The sequence below is a fragment of the Plecotus auritus genome, assembly GCF_963455305.1.
Source record: "Plecotus auritus genome assembly, chromosome: 7".
In the NCBI taxonomy this organism is placed as follows: Eukaryota; Metazoa; Chordata; class Mammalia; order Chiroptera; family Vespertilionidae; genus Plecotus; species Plecotus auritus.
In genome coordinates this window covers 35,608,570-35,632,928 of record NC_137774.1, presented here as the reverse complement: position 1 = coordinate 35,632,928, position 24,359 = coordinate 35,608,570, and the positions used below count along the sequence as shown (strand labels likewise).

The window sequence follows — 24,359 nt, the reverse complement described above, 5'->3', positions numbered from 1 at the left end:
CAGCTAAGGAGCAGATGTGCCTCTATCAGAGCTCGTGTTCCTTCCATTCTCTGGGCTGTTGGAAGAGGCAGACCGTGATGTTTAATTTTATGTGTCAGCCTGACTGTGCCATGGGTGCCCAGACATTTGAACAAAATTATTCAGCGTGTATCCGTGAGGGTGTTTCTGGATGAGATTAACATTTGACTCAGTTGACTGAGTACAGCAGACTGCCCTTCCTAATGTAGGTGAGCCTTGTCCAATCAATTGAAGACCTGAATAGAACTAAAAGGCTGCTGAGTAAGCAGGAACTCATCTTGCCTGACTGTTGAGCTGGGACATGGGTCTTTTTCAGCCTTCAGACTCAGATTGAAACATCGGCTGCTTTTGAGTCTCAAGCCTGCTGGCATTCTAGTCAAAGATCATTGGCTCTGCTGGTTCCAGACTCAGACTTGAACTATACATCAGCTTTCCTGGGTCTCTAGTTTGCTGGTTGCAGATCTTATGACTTCTCAGCCTCCGTAACTGAGTGAGCCAATCCTATATAATAAAACCCTAATATGCAAATCAACTGAACGAATGGTTTCTATGACGCGTACTGACCACCAGGGGGCAGACGCTCAACACAGGAGCTGCCCCCTAGTGGTCAGTGTGCTCCCACAGGGGGAGTGCCGGTCAGCCAGAAGCCAGGCTCATGGCTGGCGAGTGCAGCAACGGTGGCAGTGGCGGGAGGTAAGGAGCAAGGGGTCCCAGGCTGCGAGAGCCCCAGACTGCGAGAGGAATGTCTGACTGGGGAGCAGGCTTAGGCGGACATCCCCCGAGGGGTCCCAGACTGCGAGAGGGTGCAGGCCAGGCTGAGGGACCCCCCCACTCCAGTGCACAAATGTCATGCACTGGGCCTCTAGTTCCTCATAATAAAAATCTCTCTCTCTCTTTCTTGTATTCTATTGGTTCTGTTTCTCTGGAGAATCCTGATGAACACAAAGACCAAACTTTGGGCTTCTAGGCACAAGGTGACGGCATATTTAGGTGTGGAATGCCCCACTGCCAGAGGCTAGAACAGCAGGCTAGAACAGCCGTGGGCAAACTACAGCCCGCGGGCTGGATCCGGCCCGTTCGGCTGTTCTATCCGGCCCGCGGAGCTGAAAGAGCGGAGGGTTCTCTTGCTCTCCCCTCCGCTCCTTTACTTTGAATTTATATTAGTTCACACAAACACTCCATCCATGCTTTTGTTCCGGCCCTCCGGTCCAGTTTGAGAACCCATTGTGGCCCTCGAGTCAAAAAGTTTGCCCACCCCTGGGCTAGAACGATCATCTGACGTGGTCTAAAAGTCCCCTGGGTTCCCAAGGCCCCAACAGGAAGCCTGGCCGGGAGGGGACCTGCCTGGACATATGAGCTGAGCCAAGTAGCAGAAACCTTGGCTTGCTTTCTTCTTCTCTTTTCCCTCCTCACTCTTCCGCTTCCTCCTTGTCTTCTTCCTTTTTTTAAAAAACTTGAACTGCTCCCCAAAGTACACAGGAAGAGGTTGTCAACTGTCTCCAGCACCGCAATGTAAATAGCAATACTTGCTGACTCCACTAGATGGGGCCAGCGACACAGTAGAAAGGACAAAAAATGCAACTCCAGGAGGGAAGGTGGGAGGCAGGAGGTGCGTTGGGCCGGAATCTCCCATAAGCTCCCCAAGCTAGACAGATGCTCCCTCCCCTGTCTTGCATGACTTCCAGCCAATGGTGTTCACCTCAGCCCTCTGGTTCCCAAGCACTGCAGTCAGTTGTCACTACAGCATCTCTGGATTTCAAAATCCTCAAACCAAGTTATTCCCTCGAGAGCCACCAAGCAAAATGGGCAACCACAAGCTGAAGGAAGTCACTGCCGGAGGCCTCAGAGCTCCAGGCAGGGGCCCCTCCCACGATGCCTGTGACCTCTTTCACGTTCCTGTGACCTGTTTCACGGCAAAGTGAAAGGTACCTGACTGTACCTTTCACCAGGGAATCTAAAACTTGATGGACAAGCACTCCTACAAGGTGGTCATGTGATGAGGGAAGGAACCAGGACAGGAAGCGAGGAAGAAGGCAGGGAGGGGAGGAGGAAATGGCAAAGACACTTTTCCTCTTCAGCAAGTGGCTCTATTTGGCCACACGTTCTCCACTCTGTCAGCATTCCTGGCCCTGTGTTGTGGCCTACAGCAACTCTCCCTGCACCTGCTCACAGTGGGTAACAGCTGAGTCCCCGGGGTGGAGGGGGAGTGTCTCTGAGCCCTGTGTGATGAGAGACCTAAAGGCAGCGATGGAAAGCCAGTCTCCCTCTTGCTTTCCCGGTTGGCCTCAGTTCAGGTCCCAGAATACTTTCTCTTCCACCAGCAGCAAAAATCCTGCCCTCTATATCCAACATGGCTGTCTCTCACCTACCACCCTTCCTAGGACCACAAAGCGACACACCAGAATGCTGGCCATGGGGGGCCTGAACCTGACCAACACCCTCCCCATCCCCTCCGCCTCCCACCTGTCCCTACCCTTCCCTTCCCAAACTTGCACTGCCTGGCAGCCACGGAGCTAGGCCTCTGTTGCCATGGCAACAATGTGGCTTCCCCCAAGTGGGAAGTCGGTTGCCAAGGCCCTTGTTGCCAAAGGCTATAACAGCCACCCCAGTGTGTGAAGAGGGGGGGGTGAGCTGGCAAAGGGGTGGAGGGTGGCCAAGGGAGGCTGGGAGGAAAGGAAGGGGGGGGGGTGTCTCAAGAAATGGTAGAGTCCAGGTAGCCCTCCCTGGCTGGCTGCAGGGTGGAGTGAGGGGTGCTGGGCTCTGTAGGAAGGGAACAAGTATCTCACAGCATCTCAGCGACTGTTCCTTGGGGGTATTAGAGGGAAGAAAGGGGACCCCCACCAAACACACCTGAGCAAGCCCTCTCCTCAGCAGGACCAGACACTCCAAGTGCCCCCCAAATGGAGGAGCGGCTTTGATTCTCCCCAACTTCAGAATACCAGCCCCCAGGAATTTCTGTCTCGTTTGCTCTGTCTCGTTTGTCTCAGACGCACGCGCACAAGCTGGGCCCAGAGAGAGCCAGTGCCTGTGGCCAGGAACAGCATTAATTACCAGGATTGCAAACCTCCACGCATCTCTACCCCCGGGTTTGTCTCAGAGCACATACTTAATATTCCCTGTACATGCTTCTCTTTGGAACAGAGCTCCCGACAGTCGGCAAGAGTTGAGGTGAACACCATGAGAGCTCATTCCCTTCCAGAGGGCTGGCTGTGGCCCTTGGGCCTCAGGAAATGCTCCCGAAACCGCTCACTCCACCCCAGAGGGAGCACTGAGCCAGCCTTGGTCTGCTGAGCGGGCATGTGTACATTTACAGCCGCAGGTCACAGCAGCCACTGTCCAGCCCCGGCCCAGAGCAAAGAGCCTGCACCCTCCCCAAGGCCCCGTCCCGCTAGAGGTGCCGAAGGAGAAGCTGGAAGAGGTGAGGGTGTCCAGCAGGCAGGGGGAGCAGATGGCTGGTAGAGGCGGCAGAGGGAGCAGCAGGTGCTGTGGGAGGGGAGCCTAGACTGCGCGGCATCCAGGACTGCAAAGAGATGACGAGGACACCAAAAACAGCCAGTGCCAAAGGTCCCCAGTAGCATCCCAAGCAGAGCCTGGCCCGTGACACCCAGGCCTGCCTCCCTGCTCCCCACAGCCCTCTCTTCCCAAACCCAGAAAGAAAAGCAGGTGTACCTACCCCAGGTGCCAGCCCCTCAGGTGGGGTGGGGGAGATGCTGTCCCCGCCGCTCTGGCTGCGGGCGCTGAGCTGGGGCGACATGGTGGGCGACTCGTCGATGTATGGCATGGTCTCTGAGCCCTCCGGGGGCCCCTTCTGCTCTTCATTCCCCTCTGCGTCGTAGTCGTCTGCCCCGTAGCTGAAGTCTGAGACAAGGAACAAGAAAGGCCACTGAGAGTCCTCCACCAGGGCTGCCAGGGACTGGTAGCGCAGTGGGCGCCGGCGGCGGCCCCCGGCTGCCATGCTCCTGGCCACAGCATCCACAGCCTGGCCCGGCAGGGGCTGCACAGGGGGCCGGACCCTCGTGCAGGGCTGGGGAGCGCCAGCAGTTCAGGGGCTGCTGGGAGCCGGGGAGGAGCGGTTTCGCTGTTGCCACCTGCTTAATAGCATGTCAGCTGCGTATTTGCGTATTTCAAGCTGCTGTTTCCTTTGCCTCCTGCCTAATTCCAAGTCTTAAGAATTAACAGTGGGAGCAGGAGGCAGGACGCTTCCAACTCTCCTCTGAGTCACCATTTTGCTTTTTATAGGGAATAAGGAGGTGGGGGCGGGCCAAGCGATGTCACTTCCTGGGCCCCTCCTCCTAAGGTACCATTTGTATGCTGAGCCAGATCCCTGTGAGAGGGGGCGCGGAGCAGGTTTCAGGGTGGGGCGTTGAGGAATGGCACCCAAGGGAGCCCTAACCCCTCTGAACAAGGCCTAGTGCAGGACGGGGCCCAAGGCTGGCAGAGCGTGGGCGAGAAGGCGGCACCGAGGCCTGGCAGGGACACGATTGAGCACCGACTCCTAAAAGCCAGCTTTTCTGTAATTTCAATGCAGGCTTCCTTGGGAGAAGGAGGGAAGAAAAGACTAGGGGAGTCGAGCTGTAACCCCCCTGGCTGCCAGCACCACTTAGGCTCCAGAGCCCACGCAGACACTCCCGCCCTGGGACGCAGGGCAGCACCTCAGAAAGGCCTCTGGTCAAACCCCACCAGTGGGGGTCTCTCCTGCAGCAGAGTGAGGGGCCCTCCCACGTCCCCCACTTCCCTGCCCCTGGCTGGGCCTGTCCCATCATCTGCTCGGATATTACTTCTTCCGGGATGTGCTCCCTGGCGCCCCAGCTCAGAACTCCTACGTCTCAGGGCCTCCTAGTGGCCCTGTGGATCCTGCCCATGTGTCCCTAATCCCCTGGGGCAGGAATGGGTGTCTCATCATCAATGTGTGCCCAGCGCCCACGGGCCGACACGCAGCAGGACCTCGGGAAATATGTGCGATGAGAACGAGTGAGCAGAGGAACACACTGCCCCATCTCAGGTCTGAGGCTTGAGCCAAGTTCTCCACTGGGGCCCACTCCTCTTCCTCAATCCTAACACCAGCCCCGGCAGCCGGCAGCCTGAGAACGGTGTCAACAGGTCACCAGGCGCCTGGCCACAGCCACCCTCAGTGCAATCTGGCCCTTTGGCAGCTGAGAGCTTCCCCAGCCTCGCTGCACCTGTCCCCGTCGACTTCCTCTCCAGTCCTCATTAAGCTGTCAAGGGACATGGCTATTCTTTTTTTCCCAGGATAGGCATGCATGTGAAGAAGCACAGAACCTAGTAATCCGGCCGCTGAGCTGTGTGAGGGCCACGTACCCGGGAGATAGGCTCCACCACCCCGGAGGACACAGGGCCTATGGCTGAGGCTGGCCGGGAGTGAGCCAACTCTGCTATTTTCATGGGTCAGGAGGGAAACAGAGCAGCCACAGCATCCAGTCTGCCCGAGTCTGGTGCCGTGAGGGAGCTGGATGGCTGCTGAGACCTACTCACTTTGGAAAAGCACAAGGAGGAAATGAAACATCATGTTCACCTGTCATCTCTCCAGGCTGCCCTGTTACTCCTGGAGTCAAGGCCAGGAGTGTTAGTGATGGTGAACCCTGGCCTGGCCAGCAGTTCAGATTCCAGCAGGCCACACTGACCCTCCTATACGCTGACCAATTCCCAGGGGTCACAGGACCAGCTCCCTGACTCTCAGGACCTTTCCCCAGGGCAGAGGTAGAGAGGACAATAGAGAAGGTGGCGTGGCTCGCCTCTACCCCACAGCCTGCAGCTGGTGGGGGCCCCAGCAGGGCGGGAAGGTCTCTGCCAGCCTCCCCCCGTCTGCACAATTCAGCCTCATCAGCGTGGCATCCATGCACCTGCATCTCCTGCTTTTCTCATCTCCCAGCCACAGCTGCGAGGCTGCTCTTACTATCCCAACTTACAGACAAGATCACAGAGGGATTTGCCCAGAAAGGATCTGAACCCAGGTCTATCGGTTTATCTCCAGATGCCATCTCTTTCCCTCTGAATATCCCTAACCTTTCAGAGAAATCCTCTATGGCCCTCCTTGTCAGGGGAGGCTGACCAAAGAGGAACAGGAGCGGTGCCTGAGAGTTGAGGTGCTAGCTACAGGACGGGGAGGCTCAGGAGTAGAGGGAAGTGCCCCCAGAAGTCTCTGCAAATGTTCCTTGATACTTCCCCATTCATTGCACCCTCCATACATCCCGACAGCCCAGGGTCAGGGACCCAGGAGACCCCCACCAGGAAAAGCAATGCAGGAAAGGCAGAGAAAACAATCGTCAGAGAAGGAAGGGACCCTGGGGAGGTGGGAGGATGGAAACCTGCCAAGCATGGGCTTCCGTTGATGAGAGGCCACGGATGGGAATGCTGAGTGGACCATGGCTTGGCCACCAGGTCTCAGAAGAAGGCACAGGAGGCTGAAGACAACCACCATCCATCCCCTCTCCCAGTAACGTAAGTGCCATTATATGTAGGGTGGCGGTGTGCCCAGTGGCTCGCTACAAGACTACTTTTCCTATTGGGATGGGCCACGTGATTAAGTTCGGGCTAAGGAGATGTGTAGAGCTTTGAGAAAGGCTGCTAAAAGAGGTTGTTTTGGCTGAAAGGTATGTTTTATTTGTTTGTTTGTTTGTTTGTTTTTGGTCCTCTTCATACCTCCTCCTTCTGTTGTTAGTTTGGAAAGCGTGTTAGACCATGAGGTGATAGAAGCCAGCACTGAACAGAGCTGAATAGAAAGCTGGGAGCCTGGGCCCACGATGGCACAATGAACCACCGTATCACCCCAGGACTGTCTACCTCTGGACCTATTTTACATGACAGAGAAAAAGAGCCCGTTATCTAAGCCACTGCTATTTGGTTTTCATGTTCTATGCAGTCAAACCTAATTGTAACGGATCCAGATGGTTTTCCTACTGCCTTCACTTTTCCTTCTAAGACTCTTTGCCCACCCTTTAAAAATTGGTATTCCTGCCGAAACCGGTTTGGCTCAGTGGATAGAGCGTCGGCCTGCGGACTGAAGGGGCCCGGGTTCGATTCCGGTCAAGGGCATGTACATTGGTTGCAGGCACGTCCCCAGCGGGAGATGTGCCGGAGGCAGCTGATCGATGTTTCTCTCTCATCGATGTTTCTAGCTCTCTATCCCTCTTCCTTCCTCTCTGTAAAATATCAATAAAATATATTTAAAAAAAAAAATTGGTATTCCTGCCCTGGCCGGGTGGTTCAGTTGGTTGAGTGTTATCCCATACACTGAAAGGTCTCCAGTTGAATTCCTGGCCAGGGTTTTGGGCTCAATCCCCAGTAGGGGGCATGCAGGAGGCAGCCGATCAATGGTTCTCTCTCATCAATGTTTCTCTCTCCCTCACCCTTCTTCTCTATAAAATCAATAAAAATATATTAAAAAATTGGTATTCCTTATATATCCTTACAATAGAATAGTGCTCAGCAATGAGACAGACTGCTGATACATGCAACAACAGAAATGACTCTTACAGACTCTCACACTAAGCGAAAGAAGCCAGACACAAAAGAGCATATCCTGTATGGTTCCACTTATATGAAGTTCCAGAACAGGCAAAACTAATCTCTGGTTGAAAAAGAGTAAAAATAGTGGTTGCCTCTGGGAGTGGGGGCACAGAGAACTTTCTGGGGTGATGGAAATGTTCTGTATCTTTTTAAATATATTTTTATTGATTTCAGAGAGGAAGGGAGAGGGAGAGAGAGAGATAGAAACATCAATGATGAGAGAGTATCATTGATCAGCTGCCTCTGCACGCGCCCTACTGGGGTTCAAGCCCGCAACCCAAGCATATGCCCTTGACCGGAATTGAACCCGGGACCTTCCAGTCCGCAGACCAATGCTCTATCCACTGAGCCAAACCAGCTAGGGCAATGTTCTGTACCTTGACAGAGACTTGGGGTACACAGGTGGATTCATTCATCAAACAGTACCCTTAAGAGTTGTGCATTTTACTAAATACTGAACTCTAGCTTGATGATATGCATGCTTATGTGTTGAAGTATAGTGCATGGATGTCAGCAACTTACTCTGTAGCACATGAAAATAAGATGGGTGGTGATGTTCAGAGGGATGGATGGATGTGTGATAAAGCAAGTATAGAAAAACGGTAATTACAGACTCTGGATGATGGGTATGTGGGTGTTCACTATACAGTTCTTCAAACTTGTAAGTATGTTTGAAATTGTTCATAATAAAGCAGTGGGGAAAATTGGTGATCCCCAGGCTCCTGTCACTCCTACTTTGCTTCCTCTCCCAAATCTAATTTACATTCCAGGGTGAGGTCTGGGTGGCAGACCCATCTCTCTGATTGGTTCCTGAACATCTCTACCTGCTATGCCACATCACTCATGTGGGAAACCGGGCGACATTTCAGATTCTTCCCTCTTCCTGCTCCTCATCTCCCACACCCCGAACTATCCCCACTTCTCATCCTCCTCTCTACCCTCACCAACGCTTATGAGGACAATTCCAACACTCTTTCCCCTGTTCAAAATTTAACAGTTTTTGCCCTAACCGGTTTGGCTCAGTGGATAGAGCGTCGGCCTGCGGACTGGAAGGTTCCAGGTTCGATTCCGGTCAAGGGCATGTACCTTGGCTGCGGGCACATCCCCAGTAGGAGGTGTGCAAGAGGCAGCTGATCGATGTTTCTCTCTCATCGATGTTTCTAACTCTCTGTTCCTCTCCCTTCTTCTCTGTAAAGAATCAATAAAAAATATATATTTAAAAAAAAATTTAACAGTTTCCCCATTCACTTCAAGGTATAGCACCAACTCCTCAGTTCAAAGCCCTTCATGGTCATTGACTCTACCTTTACAAGGTCATATTCTGCTGCCCTGTAATATCAGACATCTTCTAGGTCCCTGTAGTGGGTTGAATAGTAGCCCCCAAATGTATACATCTGAATCCTAAGCTCAGTACCTGTGAATGTGACTTTATTTGGGAAAAAAGGGTCTCTGTAGGTGTAATTAAGTTAAGGATCTTGAAATGATATTATCCTAGATGAACTCAGTGGGTCCTAAGTCTGATGATGTGATCTTATAGGCAACAGAAGGAGAGAAAACACACACAGAAGGAAGCCATGTGACGATGGAGGCAGAGATTGGAGGGATGCTGCCAAAGCCAAGGAATGCATGGAGTCACCAGACGTTGGAAGAGGCAAGAATTCTCCCCCGAGAGCCTTGGCTGGAAGTGCGACCCTGCCAACACTGTGATTTTGGACTCCTGGCCTCCAGATTGTGAGAAAATAAATTCCTGTTGTTTTGGGCCACGAAGTTTGTGATTCTTCTTCTTCTTCTTCTTTTTTTTTTTTTTTATGGCAGCCCTATGAAATTAATACAGTCCCCAAACACACAAAACTGTTTCTCATCTCTGGACCTTTGCACATGCTGTTCCTATACCTTTGCACATGCTGTTCCTATACCTTTGCACATGCTGTTCCTATACCTAGCACACCCTCTCCACCCCGTCCACAGTGAAATTCTATTTAGCTTTCAAGTCCAGCTCAGTTGCATCCTTCTCCTGTGAACCTCCTGTCTCCTGAATACATAAAGCACTTTTGCAAATCACTGAGAAAAAGATGAATACCTCAACTTTCTAAATGAGTTTGAGAAATAAACAGAAAATTAAAAAGAACTACAAATGTCCACATACACACACAAATAATCAAAGAAAATGCAAACGTGTATTTTTTGCATTTTTTTCTATCAATCAGTAAGGATTAAAACAAATATTCAGAGTTGTTCTGATCAGTGAGACCCAAGGAGAACAGAACCTCTGGCAAGGCCTCTGCTTTGCTAATTAAAACAGGACTTCCCACCTTGAACTCAGCTATGATGGGAGGAGCTGCAGTGGCCATATTGCTGCCACGAGGAAATGATCAGGAAGGAACAGAGCCATTTCCCTGATGTTGAGGTGCTGAGCTACACTACAAACAGCCTATCTCATTCCTTGCTAAGTGGGACACACACACCCACTATGTGTATGTTGGGTTTTCTGCCACTTAAAACGAACACATTCCCACGTGATGTCCGTACAGCCCAGTGGAGAAAGGCCGTCCAATACAATGAAACATCCTAGATGCTATGACAGAAGTACCTCAGAGGCGAGGCAGAGAGGAGGGAGTGGGCAACAGTGTTGGGGAGAGGATGGCTGGAAGGGCTTGGGCGATACTTGAAGGGAGAAGCTGTGCTGCTGTGGTGAAGAGCAAGGATGCCGGGTCACTCGGCTCAGCTTCCAATCCAGGCTCCATCCCTGTCTAACCTCTTCGTGCTCAGAAGAATGCCTGGCACCAGGCGGCCTCTTACAAATGATAGTGAACAGTTAAATCAATGAAAGTGGGTGACGAAGGGACTGAGCACACAGGGATGCTTCGAGGATCAAACCGGATAACGCACACAAAGACTTAGAACATAGCAAGCGCCCAGTAAATCTCAGCTGCTATTATTAATATAATTAATTGCATCTTGAAAGATGTGTGGGTGCTTGCCAGGCAGATGGGGGACATGAGCAGAGTTCTAGGCAACAGAGAAGCGGCTTGGCAATAGCACAAAGTGTGAAACAGCAGGGCCCCTTAAGGGCCTATAAATAGCGGCACAGCTAGAACACTGAGTGAGCAGGAGGGTGAGGGGGCAGGCAGTCCTGGAGAAGTGGGCACAGACCAGCACACGAGGGCCTCCTGAGTCGGGCAAAGAGTTAGGCAGGACCCAGTGGGGACCACTGACCTGGACCATACCCGCTGCAGGGTCTTGCCAGCTACATCACTGCCGAATATCTCTAACTTTCAGATAACTCCTCCTGATGCATAAGTTCCTCTGTTGAGTTACAATGCAGGTGGAATCCCGTGACCTCCGGATCTCCTAGGAGTCACGCACATTGGAGCCACATGTGAACACAGGGTTATCTATCCCAAGCCCGTAAGGGATGCAGCCCTTGCCAGATGACAAGATCTGAGCCAAACAATGACAGACCATGGAGACATGCTCTTGTGGGCAATGTGAAGAGTTGACCTGTCAGGGGCGGGGGGTTTCCAAACCCAAATGACCCAACCTCATTTCTACCATCTTAAGCTCTGACAGGCCCAAGCGGGAGAAGGGGGCGCCCGAACAGCTGGAGGCACACAGGCGTTGAGCTGTTTACAACCTTCTCCTAAGACTGTCTGGCACCAATGACCAATGGACACAGCCAGAATACATCCTGGTACCCTCAACCCCAAACCAGATGCCGAGGGGGTTTGGGGGATCTTTCCAACCTCTTCTTGGACACTAAGAACCTGTGAGTGCAGGATAAAATTCTAGGTATGGAATGGCCCTGCCCTCCCAACAGGAGTGGTACAAAGGATGATGTTAGGTGATAACTTATCTTCTGCCCTAGAACGGATGATGGCAGTGGGGGAGGGAGACTGTGGGAGAACAGCTCAGGGGCTAACTCATGGTGACTATATCTTAGGAGTTTTTTGTGGAGTTGCAATGAGAAAATATATGCAATGTAAGGCACCTGGCTCAGGACCAACACTAAATAAACCGTAGCTATTATCATTCCTACCCTGGCCCCCTTCATAAGCAGTAAGTGCTCTTGGGGATCTCCCCGTCCTGGAAAAACAAAAACAAAACCAGGGCTTGAAGGCCTTCCTCCATCAGCAGATTTAATTGTTCATTGGTCAGCCTACATTCAGTAGGCATCAGGGAATGGTTTCAATATGTGTGCTTTTTAAATTGATTTTCAGAGATGGGGAGAGAGGAGAAAGAAACATCGATGAGAAACATCCGCTGGTTGCCTCCTGCACAGCTCCCACCAGGGATTGAGCCTGCAACCTGGGCATGTGCCCTGACCAGGAATTGAACTGGCAATCTCTTGGTGCATGGGTTGATGCTCAACCACTGAGCAACACTGGCCAGGTTCAGGGAATAGTTTAAATCTTTAACTTGAAAACACCCGCTCCACCCTTTCCTGTGTACTGGAATCCCCTGGGGAGTTTGGAAGCTGCTAGTGTCTGGCTCCCAACCCAGAGACCCATATTGAATTGGTGTGGGGTGGCTGTGGCAGCAGGCGACTCTAATGTCGAATTGTAAAGCTGAGAGCCACCAGTTTAAGACAAGGACCCTGAGGTCGAGTGACACTAAACTCTGAGACAGCTCAGGAAGCCATCAGCAGGGCCACATGAGAGACAATGGAGAGTTTCTTGTAAGAGGCAGGGTTTGAATTAAGTCTTGAAGGACTTGGAGGTTTGCCTGGGAAGAGGCCAGGAGGTGGACAGAAAGGGCTTTCCTCTGATGGTAAACGGGGGCAGGCAGGGAAGGCAGCCCCTGTCCCATTCACGCAGGGCCCTCAGCCTTGGCCTACAGCAGCCGCCTGGAACACAGGATGGCTTCCCCTCACCGTTAGGCCTTCAGGGAGGTCCGGAGCAAGGAAATGAACTCAGCAAAGGGACAACTGGAAGACAGGGCGGCGATGCCTCCGCTGCTCATTCCTGGAGATGCAGACTGGTAGCTGGAGCGCTGGGTTCTGGCTCCACCCCCATGCTGGGCTCAGCCTCTCTGGTTGCTATGGAGATGCGATCGCTTCTCCACCTCCAGGCTCCCTCGGGGAGGGAGGCAGAGACCATGACCATCAGGAGAAGCCCGGGCTCCAAAGTCTGAAACAAAGAAATCCTAGGTCTTGGATATCTGCATCAGGGACAGAGGCAGTGGGCGAGGGCTGGGGCCTGCCCGTGGGCCCTGGGGAGAAGGGTAGGTGGCTGCATCAGCCTCCGGCCTCAGAGATGCATCAGAAACGCTGCTATCCACACCGTGTTTTCTTTACAGTGTACACAGCAAGCCCACAGCGGGGATCGCATTTCATCCTCACAACCCAGGGAGGAGGGCAGAATAGAGATTATGCTCCCACTTTACACAGGGGAAAACTGAAATTCAGACATGTCCTGGGTCTTGTCTACGGCCACCTGGCTCATAAACAACTGAGCCACAGCTTAAAGCCCGCTCTTTGAGTCAAGTTCATGGCTTTTTGTACTTTGACATAATCTCCTACTCCAGCAAGAGGGGCCTAACATTCTGAATTACTCTGTAGGAAAGGTAGTTACATGCCCACTGGATAGATAGGAATATTGGTGCAAATGGCCAGATGACCTTGCCAGAATGGACAAAAGTTTATTTCATGAGTAAATGAGCAATAGTCAGTTATCCAATAAACACCTCCTCATCACATTATGTGCCAGACACAGTGATAGGAACACACCCCAAGCAAGACTCGGCACCCCAGCTCTACGACCAGTGGTTCTGCTGACTTCCTTCCGGCAAGTTGCTCATTCTCTGGGAGCCTCCACTTTTCTCACTGTAAATGGGATGACACCACTGCCTGCCCCTTCCACAGGGCTGCTCTGCAGAGCAAGGAGAGAGATACTGAACAAGAGTATTCCACAAACAGTACAGCATCCCATCAAGCAGACAAAAAAGAAAATTCCTCTACAAAGTCAAGTTCACATTCACCTGGCCTTTGGTATATTATGGCTTCCCCACTAGATGGCAGGAGTCTGGAGGGCAAGGACAGCCCTTTTCTATTTACTGCCTATTATTCAGGGCACTCACGACAGTATCACACATAGCGGACGCTCCATAACTGTCCGACTGGGCCCAAAAACTCCTCCTAATTTCTTTCCATAGCAACCAATTCAATTATTTAAGGTCTGGGCCTGGGAGTTACTCTGACAAATCCTACAGGAATTCTAACCCTTATTAGAGTTAACAGCTTTAACTTGCCTTCTCCTTCCCCTCTGACCCACCATGAATTGATAACAAGTAATGACCCGGGACTGATGTGATTTAAGGTTCAGCTCTTCCCTGCCCCACATGCTCGTGAAAAATGCTCGCTGAAGGGGAAGCGGCCAGGAGGCAATAAGGAGGGAGAATCAAAGGACCATTATGACAATGACCTTCGAATCCAATCCCACTTATCACTCGCCTGGGATGCATGGCCTCCTCTGAGCCCCTCTCCCATATATGGTTTCATGAGTCCTTAGGGTATTTATGAAAAATTAAATGACTCTCAATCTAGTGCTGAGAAGTAGGAAGGGACAGTTCAGAGAACAGATAAGTAATAGAAGGTCCAGAGAGGTCAATAAGACTCTCAAAGCTGCCTTGCACGTTGGTGGCATCCAGGATCAGAATCTGTGACCCCTGCCCTCCACCCCAGGGGCTCCCTTCAATCCCAGAGCCAAGCGGCTCCAGGCTCTCTGCAAAAGTCAGCTAAGACAGTCCCTTCTCTGCAGAAGTCGGCCAAGACATTCCCAACTCGCACTTGCCTGCACCCCTTCACACCTACACCCACAGAAACACCCTGTGCCTCTGCCATTGCTATCAGGCAGGACTTGCTGACATTCAGCTCAAGCTGCCGGGACCTTAAAAATAATTCCACTATTGAACAGGGCCATTAGAGAGCACCTCAAAATTCATATCCTTCTCCCCTGCCCCCAGCTCCAGAGGATCAGTGGTTTGGCCGGCCCAGCTTCCTTTTGTCACCCACTGAAAAAAATGAGAGGACCTCCCCAAGTCGATGGCCTCTTCCTAAAACGTCACCTTTCCTCTGAGGTGGTGCAAAGCCAGCTGAGGGCTGAGCTAGGGGAAAGCAATGTTCACCCGGCCAGCTCACTTCTGTTCTTTGTGCACATGCACATGCATATACGCACACACATAGGCACACACACACACACACAGACACCCTCGTTTAGGCCCTGACACCTTCTGACTCCCACTCCTCTGGTCAGCCCTCACGCACCACTCCCCATTCTCCTTCTTCCCCTGCTGCATGACCTTGGAGGCTGTGGGTTCCAGATGGTGCAGCCTCCACTGGGCTGGGTCCCCGAGTGAACAAGTGGGGCAGAGGCTCCTGCTTACCTGTGATGGACAGGTGTGAAGAAGCAGTGAACCTTGCTGATGTTAAGTCATGGGGATTTCAAGACTAAGTTGGTTTTGCAGCATAACCAGCCTACCCTAACCCGCCCCCTACTCCTCCACGCAAGGTCAGCGGGCCAGCCCGTCTCAGAGAAGCTCCCCATGCACATCCCAATGCATGACAGTCCCTTTCTCTTACCACCACCCATGCCGGGCTCACGGCGCACTGCAGCCATCCTCCTCCTGTTCAGGAGAGAACCAGAAACCCGGCAACTTCTTCTGAGGGCTGATGGGGAAGGAAATCTGGAACGTCCTTAGCTAGGGTTTGGTAGAAGCTGGCACCAGAGGGCCAAGCCTTCCTCTGGTGACCTACCCATTCTCCTGGGGCTGAGTCAGTGGGCCCATCCCTGCCCAGGCTCCAAGGATGGCCTATGGCTGATGTGTGAAGTAAGCCCAAAAGGAGACTGGGTAACACCCATGTTCGTTGCAGCATTATTTATAAGAGCCAGAAGGTGGAAGCACCCCAACTGTCCACTGATGAATGGAGAGATAAAATGTGATCTATGCATACAATGGAATACCATTCAGCCTTAAATAGGAAGGAAATTCTACAGGAGCTACAATGCAGATGAACCTTGAAGACATTATGCTAAGTGAAATAAGCAGTCACAAAAGATGTTATGATTCCACTTATATCAGATACTTAGTCAAATTCACAGAGACAGGAAGTAGAATGATAATTGCCAGGGGCTGGGGGTGGGGGCGTGAAGGGGGTGTTAGAGTTGAATGGGTACTGAGTTTCAGTTTTGCAAGATGAAAAGAGTCCTGGAGAGGGATGGTGGCGATGGTTGCACAACAATGTGAATATACTTAATGCCAGTGAACTGCATACTTGAAAATGATTACTATTTTAAATTATGTGTATTTTACCATAATTTTAAAAATAGAATAAAATATAACGTGTATTTAAAAAAAAACACAAAACAAAACAGGCAGGCAGGGAAGGAGGAATACCAGAGACAGAAACTCTTTCATGGGCATTAGCAGGGGGCAAGGGGACTAAACCAGGCCTGGAGCCCTCTCCACTTCCAAAAATGGCTTTGGAGTCAACCTTCTGAGTTACAAAGGTAGGTTCCACCTCCACCGCTCCTTTCTGTTTTGCTGCCAACTTCCTGGCACAAGACAAGCCTGGCTCTGTCCTACGCAGGGGCTGCCAGACATTTGTCACCTCCAAGTCCAATACTCCTTTCCCATCCAGCAGCACCTGGGCATTCACTGCAGAGTTCCACCTACCCCACACCCAACCGATGGCCACGGCAATGTCTCCGGGAGCATGCAGAACCCCCCGGGGATCATGGCTGAAAATTAAACTTCCCCTCACCCCCCGGGACCCCTAAGTCCTCCACTCAGATCCACACAGCTCCACCCTCCCACCTGGCAGCAAGCGATGCCAGCCTCACCTCCCACAGGAAGGCGGCCTCCTCCAAGAATCGAGCTGAGGACCAGACATGGCCCAGGGGCTGACGGAATGGCGGGTGGAAAGGAAAAGAGACGTTTCAACTTGGCCCTCAAAACAAGAGCAGCTATAGACTACAGGCAGAAAGGACAGGCTGAGAGAGACTCACACCAGGGCCCACAGGGCTGGCGGACCTGCCCTACCCCTGGTATTCACATTGGGACCATCTGTGAGCAGACAGACTGGTGTGATGAGAGGCTAGAGCAGTAGGGGCCAGGGTCCATTACCTCTACACCCAGGAAGAGTTCCTGGAAACGTCCTTTTCATGCCCGAACATGTGTGTGGAAGAGAAGGGGCACAGTCCCCATGAGAACCAGGACTTGACTGATGCCAGAGGCCACATCTCATGCACAGGAACTGTGGGCAGGCAACTGGGCACATCCCAGTCTCCCAGGAAAATGAAGTCAAGGGGCTGAAGTGGGGACAAGGGAAGAGCCACGGGGTCTGGAGGTGTCCTCTGGGAGCCATGAAAGGGCATAGCACTGGCTCTGGAGTCAGGGGGTGGTAGCTCTGGAGCCAGGCTACCCGAATTCAAATCCCAGTTTTAGCTGTGTGATCTTGGGCAACTTGCTTAACTTCTCTGTGCCTTAGTTTCCTCCTTTATAAAATGAAGAGGGTAGTAACAACACTGGCTCATAGAGCTTTTGTGACAATTAAATGAGTTAGCTCAGTGGTCGGCAAACTCATTAGTCAACAGAGCCAAATATCAACAGTACAACGATTGAAATTTCTTTTGAGAGCCAAATTTTTTAAACTTAAACTTCTTCTAACGCCACTTCTTCAAAATAGACTCGCCCAGGCCGTGGTATTTTGTGGAAGAGCCACACTCAAGGGGCCAAAGAGCCGCATGTGGCTCGCGAGCCGTGGTTTGCCGACCACTGAGTTAGCTGAAGTAAAGGCACTGTTCTTAGTATGTAATGCAGTGGGTAATGTTAATGGCTGTACCGATGATGTCATTACTATTATTTGTCCCCACAATCCTAGCCCTGGGAAAGACACCGAGAGGAAGCCCAGTCTGGCTGGCGTCTTCTCAGGGCTGGAAGCAACTGCACATCGTGTGGGGAGCGCGCAGGTTACCCAAGCACCGAGAGAGGCACGAGAGAACAGCCCACACACGGCAACCGTGCTCCCACGTTCACTGCCTGCTCCTCCTGGGCCACTGTCCACGTTTAGTTTCAGATCCGAGCTCCTTCCTGGGAACCTGGAGCCTTTCAACGGGGTTAGGAAGCAATCCAGGTAACAGTTCTACACCAGAGAGGGCAGGCAATCCAGGTAACAGTTCTACACCAGAGAGGGCAGGCAATCCAGGTAACAATTCTACACCAGAGGGCAGGCAATCCAGGTAACAGTTCCACACCAGAGAGGGCAGGCAATCCAGGTAACAGTTCTACACCAGAGAGGGCAGGCAATCCAGGTAACAGTTCTACACCAGAGAGGGCAGGCAATCCAGGTAACAGTTCTACACCAGAGAGGGCAGGCAATCCAGGTAACAGTTCTACACCAGAGAGGGCAGGCAATCCAGGTAACAGTTCTACACCAGAGAGGGCAGGCAATCCAGGTAACAATTCTACACCAGAGGGCAGGCAATCCAGGTAACAGTTCCACACCAGAGAGGGCAGGCAATCCAGGTAACAGTTCTACACCAGAGAGGGCAGGCACCCAGTCTCCTGGGAACCACAAGGCAGGGAGGGAAGAAGAGCACAGTAAGGTCTCCCTGGGCTCCCGCAATGCACAGGTGCAGCCATCAACACATAGACGCTCACAAGCGCAGCCCTGAGCCTTCCCTCCCATTGCCGGTATAGAGATGTGTGTGCGCGCGTCCACACATGTGTGTACACACACACACACACACGCACACACACACACACACACGCACACACACACACACACACACACACACTCCTGTGGGGGCCATGCAAACTAACTTGTTAACATCTTTCCAGAAAGGAAGAGCAGAGACAGTAGAACATTTTCGTCCAGAGCTCATGCTCTGGAGCCAGACTCCCTGGGATTGAATCCCAGCTCTACCTCTTACCAACTGTGTGACCCCGGGCACATCACTTAACCTCACTGTTTCATTTTCAAAATGAAATAACAGCATCCAAACTCCCAGGGTTTCTGTGAGGATGACCTGAGTAATTTCATCTAAGTGCACTTAGCAGAATGCTAGCAGCACCTGAGTGTTAGTACTGTGACCATGCAGAGTGCTAGCAGCACCTGAGTGCTAACTGCTGTGACCATGCAGAATGCTAGCAGCACCTGAGTGTTAGTACTGTGACCATGCAGAGTGCTAGCAGCACCTGAGTGTTAGTACTGTGACCACGCAGAATGCTAGCAGCACCTGAGTGTTAGTACTGTGACCATGCAGAGTGCTAGCAGCACCTGAGTGTTAGTACTATGACCATGCAGAGTGCTAGCAGCACCTGAGTGTTAGTACTGTGACCATGCAGAGTGCTAGCAGCACCTGGGTGTTAACTACTGTGACCATGCAGAGTGCTAGCAGCACCTGAGTGTTAACTACTGTGACCATGCAGAGTGCTAGCAGCACCTGAGTGTTAGTACTATGACCATGCAGAGTGCTAGCAGCACCTGAGTGTTAACTACTGTGACCATGCAGAGTGCTAGCAGCACCTGAGTGTTAGTACTATGACCATGCAGAGTGCTAGCAGCACCTGCGTGTTAACTACTGTGACCATGCAGAGTGCTAGCAGCACCTGAGTGTTAGTACTATGACCATGCAGAGTGCTAGCAGCACCTGCGTGTTAACTGCCATGACCATGCAGAGTGCTAGCAGCACCTGCATGTTAACTACTGTGACCATGCAGAGTGCTAGCAGCACCTGAGTGTTAGTACTATGACCATGCAGAGTGCTAGCAGCACCTGAGTGTTAGTACTGTGACCATGCAGAGTGCTAGCAGCACCTGAGTGTTAGTACTATGACCATGCAGAGTGCTAGCAGCACCTGCGTGTTAACTGCCATGACCATGCAGAGTGCTAGCAGCACCTGCGTGTTAACTACTGTGACCATGCAGAGTGCTAGCAGCACCTGAGTGTTAGTACTATGACCATGCAGAGTGCTAGCAGCACCTGAGTGTTAGTACTGTGACCATGCAGAGTGCTAGCAGCACCTGAGTGCTAACTACTGTGACCATGCAGAATGCTAGCAGCACCTGAGTGTTAGTACTGTGACCATGCAGAATGCTAGCAGCACCTGAGTGTTAGTACTGTGACCATGCAGAATGCTAGCAGCACCTGAGTGCTAACTACTGTGACCATGCAGAGTGCTAGCAGCACCTGAGTGCTAACTACTGTGACCATGCAGAGTGCTAGCAGCACCTGAGTGTTAGTACTATGACCATGCAGAGTGCTAGCAGCACCTGAGTGCTAACTACTGTGACCATGCAGAGTGCTAGCAGCACCTGAGTGTTAGTACTGTGACCATGCAGAATGCTAGCAGCACCTGAGTGTTAGTACTGTGACCATGCAGAGTGCTAGCAGCACCTGAGTGTTAGTACTATGACCATGCAGAGTGCTAGCAGCACCTGAGTGTTAGTACTATGACCATGCAGAGTGCTAGCAGCACCTGAGTGTTAGTACTGTGACCATGCAGAGTGCTAGCAGCACCTGAGTGCTAACTACTGTGACCATGCAGAGTGCTAGCAGCACCTGAGTGTTAGTACTGTGACCATGCAGAGTGCTAGCAGCACCTGAGTGTTAGTACTATGAGTGTTAGTACTGTGACCATGCAGAGTGCTAGCAGCACCTGCGTGTTAACTGCCATGACCATGCAGAGTGCTAGCAGCACCTGAGTGTTAGTACTGTGACCATGCAGAGTGCTAGCAGCACCTGCGTGTTAACTACTGTGACCATGCAGAGTGCTAGCAGCACCTGAGTGTTAGTACTGTGACCATGCCTCATAAGGCCAGCCAGTTAGATCTCATGACTGCCAGGCTCTTCCAGGGGCTCTCGTTCTCCTTGGGTTCTACATCTTACCCTGGACCAGTTCACCAAACCCTTCCCTGCAGAGAACTCAGCAGACAATTAGTCCTCACCTCTGGAGGGCTGCAGGCAGAATCCCAAACTTGCCTGTGTACCAAGTCTGGGCTTTGTCAATGCCCTGAGCTGACCTCACCAACTGCTTCCTGTTCACAAATCAGAAATACCTCCAGTCAATCAATCCCCACCCAGGATCTGTGTTTTCCTCTGGGGAGAGATTGCCATGGTTTTTTCCCACCGGAAGATGTACGGTATGTTTCTTCACTGGACATCCTAAGGATTGCTGGTTATAGGGGCATCTGGAGTCAAAGAGAACACTGGACTTGAAGCCCAAAGATTTAGGTTTAACTCTGGGCAAATCACTGAAACTCTCTGGGTCCCTGGGTTTGCCCCACTGCAGAATGCGACAGCATCACCTACTCCAGTGTGGATTAAGGGGATGGTAAGATGATGAGACAGGGTCTAGTGCAGTGCCTGGCACACAGCAGGTGCGCAATGCGGCTGGAATATGAACTATTTTCCTTCTTTCCCATTACAGGCAAAATGTGAGAGAAGAGATGTGAATTGCGAGGTGCTGTGTTCGCGTGGCCAAGCAGTCTGTTATCTTTAGTAAGATGATGAGCTCTGTCAAGTGGTTGAGAAAAAATTTCCTGGGGCAGCCTGGGCAGGTTTCGGGATCAGAGCAGCCCTCTGTTCCAGGTTATCGGTTGCATCCTGGACCCCTCCCTTTCCCAGAAGCTGGTTTACTTGGTCAAATCACCCTCTGCCCCCTGAGCTAGGCAGAAGGACCAGGGTGCCACGTGTGTTCTTTGTCACACACACCCAAGCTGGCCGATGCCCACATGGCTTTTGGAGCAGCTGCCCCATCATGCCCATCTAAGCCGATGACACATCTCCCCGTGGAAGCGCTGGGAATACAGGCTCACAGATCATGTGCCTATCACATGACAGCATCACTGGGCAGGAAAACCACACCCTGTGACTAACTCATCCTTCTCCCTGGTTTGAGGCCTAGTGGTCACCATAGCAACAGGCTCCAGCTCCTGCCTGCCAGGCGGGGCTGACGCAATTCTCAGGCCGTGAGCAACTCCAACTCAGCTCAAACAGCTCTGTTCCCACTCAGGGACGGGCAGTGGGGAGAACAAATGAAGAGGGAGGAGATGGCACCCACCCTACAGAAATCTCTGCTCTCCCCCCAGTTCTGCTTTGAGGGCTGGATCCAAGGGATGTGGGCCCTGAAGGGAGCAGTGGATTCCCCTCCCAGGTCCCTAACAATCATGTGTTGTTGCAGTGGCTGCCACTTCCAGAAGACTCATCTCCAAGGCCTTAGATCTGGAGAAGCGGGAGAAGGCACCATGCACCTCTCTATCATGTGGCCTCTTCCCCACCTTCTGAGCCAGCACCCCACCAGCTGAGCACCCCCATTCCTTCAACCCACAGGCAGCCCAGCTCTTTAGCATTCCACAGGTGCAGCTTTGCTGTTCTCTGCGCAGGTGCGTCTCTTGCTGTAGCTGCAGGAAAACACCCATCAATTGGGAACTCCTCCTGCAAGCTGAAGGGAAAACGTCCCCAGGCTACTGCCATGCCCCCTCCTCCCAGCTCTCTATCCCACTCCACAGGGTCTCTGGCTGCCCTGGGGAGTCTTAGCCATTGGCTGGAGTCAATGGGAGACAACAGTTCTATACGGAGGACATACTGACCAAGACCCACCCGACCTCTGAATGCATCTAAGTCCCGCAACCTCATTGAACAAGCACTCAGAAGGGAGGGAGGTCAAGTCACCCAGTGTCCCCCCCTTCACACACACACACACACACACATACACACACACACACGAAACAGGGAAGGAAGCTATGCCAGGGAGAGCTTGGCAACACTAGCCTCGCTGGCCTCGGGCGCCTACCCATGGGTGCAGAGCTCTCCCTGCCAAGGCCGCTGTCCTGCTGAAGATGCCTCCAGTGCTTCCCTCCTGCAGGCCCCTGTCCTTCTCCATCCCAACAGCCACTTCCTGCCTATGCTCCCTCCTACCTGGCCCACACCAAGGGCATCCACCCAATCAGGAGCTGGGCATCAGCACAAACAGGCCCTGCTCTGGGACCTTGCACCCTGCGCTGGGAGATGTGCAGGCTTGCGGGTGGAGGAAGGGAAGGTATGCCTCCGGGGCACCCTCCCCCGTGTGCCCTCTGGGGCCCGTCACACTGAGCCCTCCCAGTGGTCACCCTGACAGATGCGGGAAGTGACTCTCTCTCTCCAGGGGCTGCTGGGAGAAGGCATGCAGCTGTGAAATGTCCTGGCAACGCGTCCTGCGGGAGCCTCTGGGGCTGCAGAGAGCACCTGGGCGGAGAGGGTAAGCGGTGAGAGCTGCAGGTGGCTTTCCAGATCTATAGGTCAATGGAGTCGATCTGAGAGTCCAGAAATAAGCACATCTCTGTATGGTCAACTGGTTTTTGGCCAGAGTGTCAAGACCATTCAATCGTTTTTTTCAACAAGTGGTGCCGGGACAACTGGACAGCCACCTACAAAAGAATGAAGTTGGACCCTTACTTCACACAATATACAAAAATTAACTCGCCGTGGATCAAAAACTTAAACGTCAGAGCTAAATATAAAACTTTTGAAGAAAACATCGAAGTAAAGCTCCTGATATTGGATTTGGGCTAAGGATTCTTAGAGATGACACCAAAAGCACGAAGAACAAAAGAAAATATAGATTAAATTGGGCATCATGAAAATTAGAAACTTTTGTGCTTCAAACTGAAGTCAACCCACAGAAAAGGAAAAAATATTTGCAAATCACATATCTAATCAGGGACTTGTAGCCAGACTACATAAAGAAAACTTACAACTCAACAATAAAAAGACACATAACCCAACTAAAAACCAGCAGAGGATCTGAACAGACATTTCTTCAAGGAAGGTAAGGGTGGCTTCCATTCATCTAATGGACAGGTAACTGATGTGCACCCACTATGTGCCAGGCACTGTGCTCGGCAATAGGGACACAACTGGAGGCAGAGCAGACTCAGCCTGTGCCCTCATGAGGCCTGCACCTGGTGGACAGATAGTACATGAAGTGACTCACTTAATCCTCCCAATAAGGTAGGTTCTCTGAGAGCCCCATTGTATCGATGAGGAAACTGAGGCACAGAGAAGTCCTATGTCTTCCTCATGGTCACGCAGCTGCTGAGTGGCCAAGCTTGGCGCCCAAGCAGTCTGGTTCCAGACACTCCCCTCGCTCCTGCTACCTGACTGGATCAGTAACGTTACCGTGCCCTTCTAACGTACCCAGGGGTCTGGTGTCTCAGGCCATGGCCTGTGAGATGCAACAACCGCCAGGGCAAGGCCACAGCTACAACATGCCCAGCAGGAGCGGGGAGACGCCAACAGTCACAACAGATGGAAGGACGAGAACCAGACGGCACAGTGGGCTCGTGCCAAAGAGCGTGCGGGCAGACAGCCCTGGTGAGAGCAGCAGGTCATGCCCTGGGCCTGCCTGCCGGGCACAGAACCACGGGGCCGCTGAGCCGGGGTGCCCTCAGCCGCTGCAGGTCGAGCGGTCGGTGCTCATGCAGTCAGTTTGGCAGACCACCTTTTGGAATGAAGTGAAAAGGCGCGTCTCACGTATGAAGGGTGGGTACTGTTTTATGAAGCTTGTTTCAGAGTTATATGGTGTGTACGTATGCTGTGTTGCATGATAAATTTCTTTTCCTACCGTGGGTTTTGTCCGAAAACGAAGAGGTACCATTATTTCTACTAAATAAGCTGTAGCTCAGTCCTATAATGAAATCCTATGCAGCGCTGACAGTGAATAATCTAGAGCTAGAGGCAAAAACAACGGCGAATCTCAAAAACATAATTTTAAGCAGAAAAAGACAAGTCGCAGAAAAAGACTTATGATTCTATTCACATAGATCATGGGCAAAAC

The 24,359-nt window shown here is 52.0% G+C and overlaps 1 protein-coding gene across 5 annotated transcripts in view; it reads right to left on the bottom strand.

The window, feature by feature from the left end:
- The window catches only part of ABR (ABR activator of RhoGEF and GTPase), a 188,689-nt gene that overhangs the window by 97,503 nt on the left and 66,827 nt on the right, over nucleotides 1–24,359 (bottom strand). For all 5 annotated transcript variants that reach the window (XM_080681597.1, XM_080681601.1, XM_080681602.1 and 2 more), the window contains exon 2: nucleotides 3,692–3,876. In XM_080681597.1, the coding sequence (XP_080537723.1) occupies nucleotides 3,692–3,876 (185 nt within the window). The remainder of the gene's footprint in view (nucleotides 1–3,691; nucleotides 3,877–24,359) is intronic.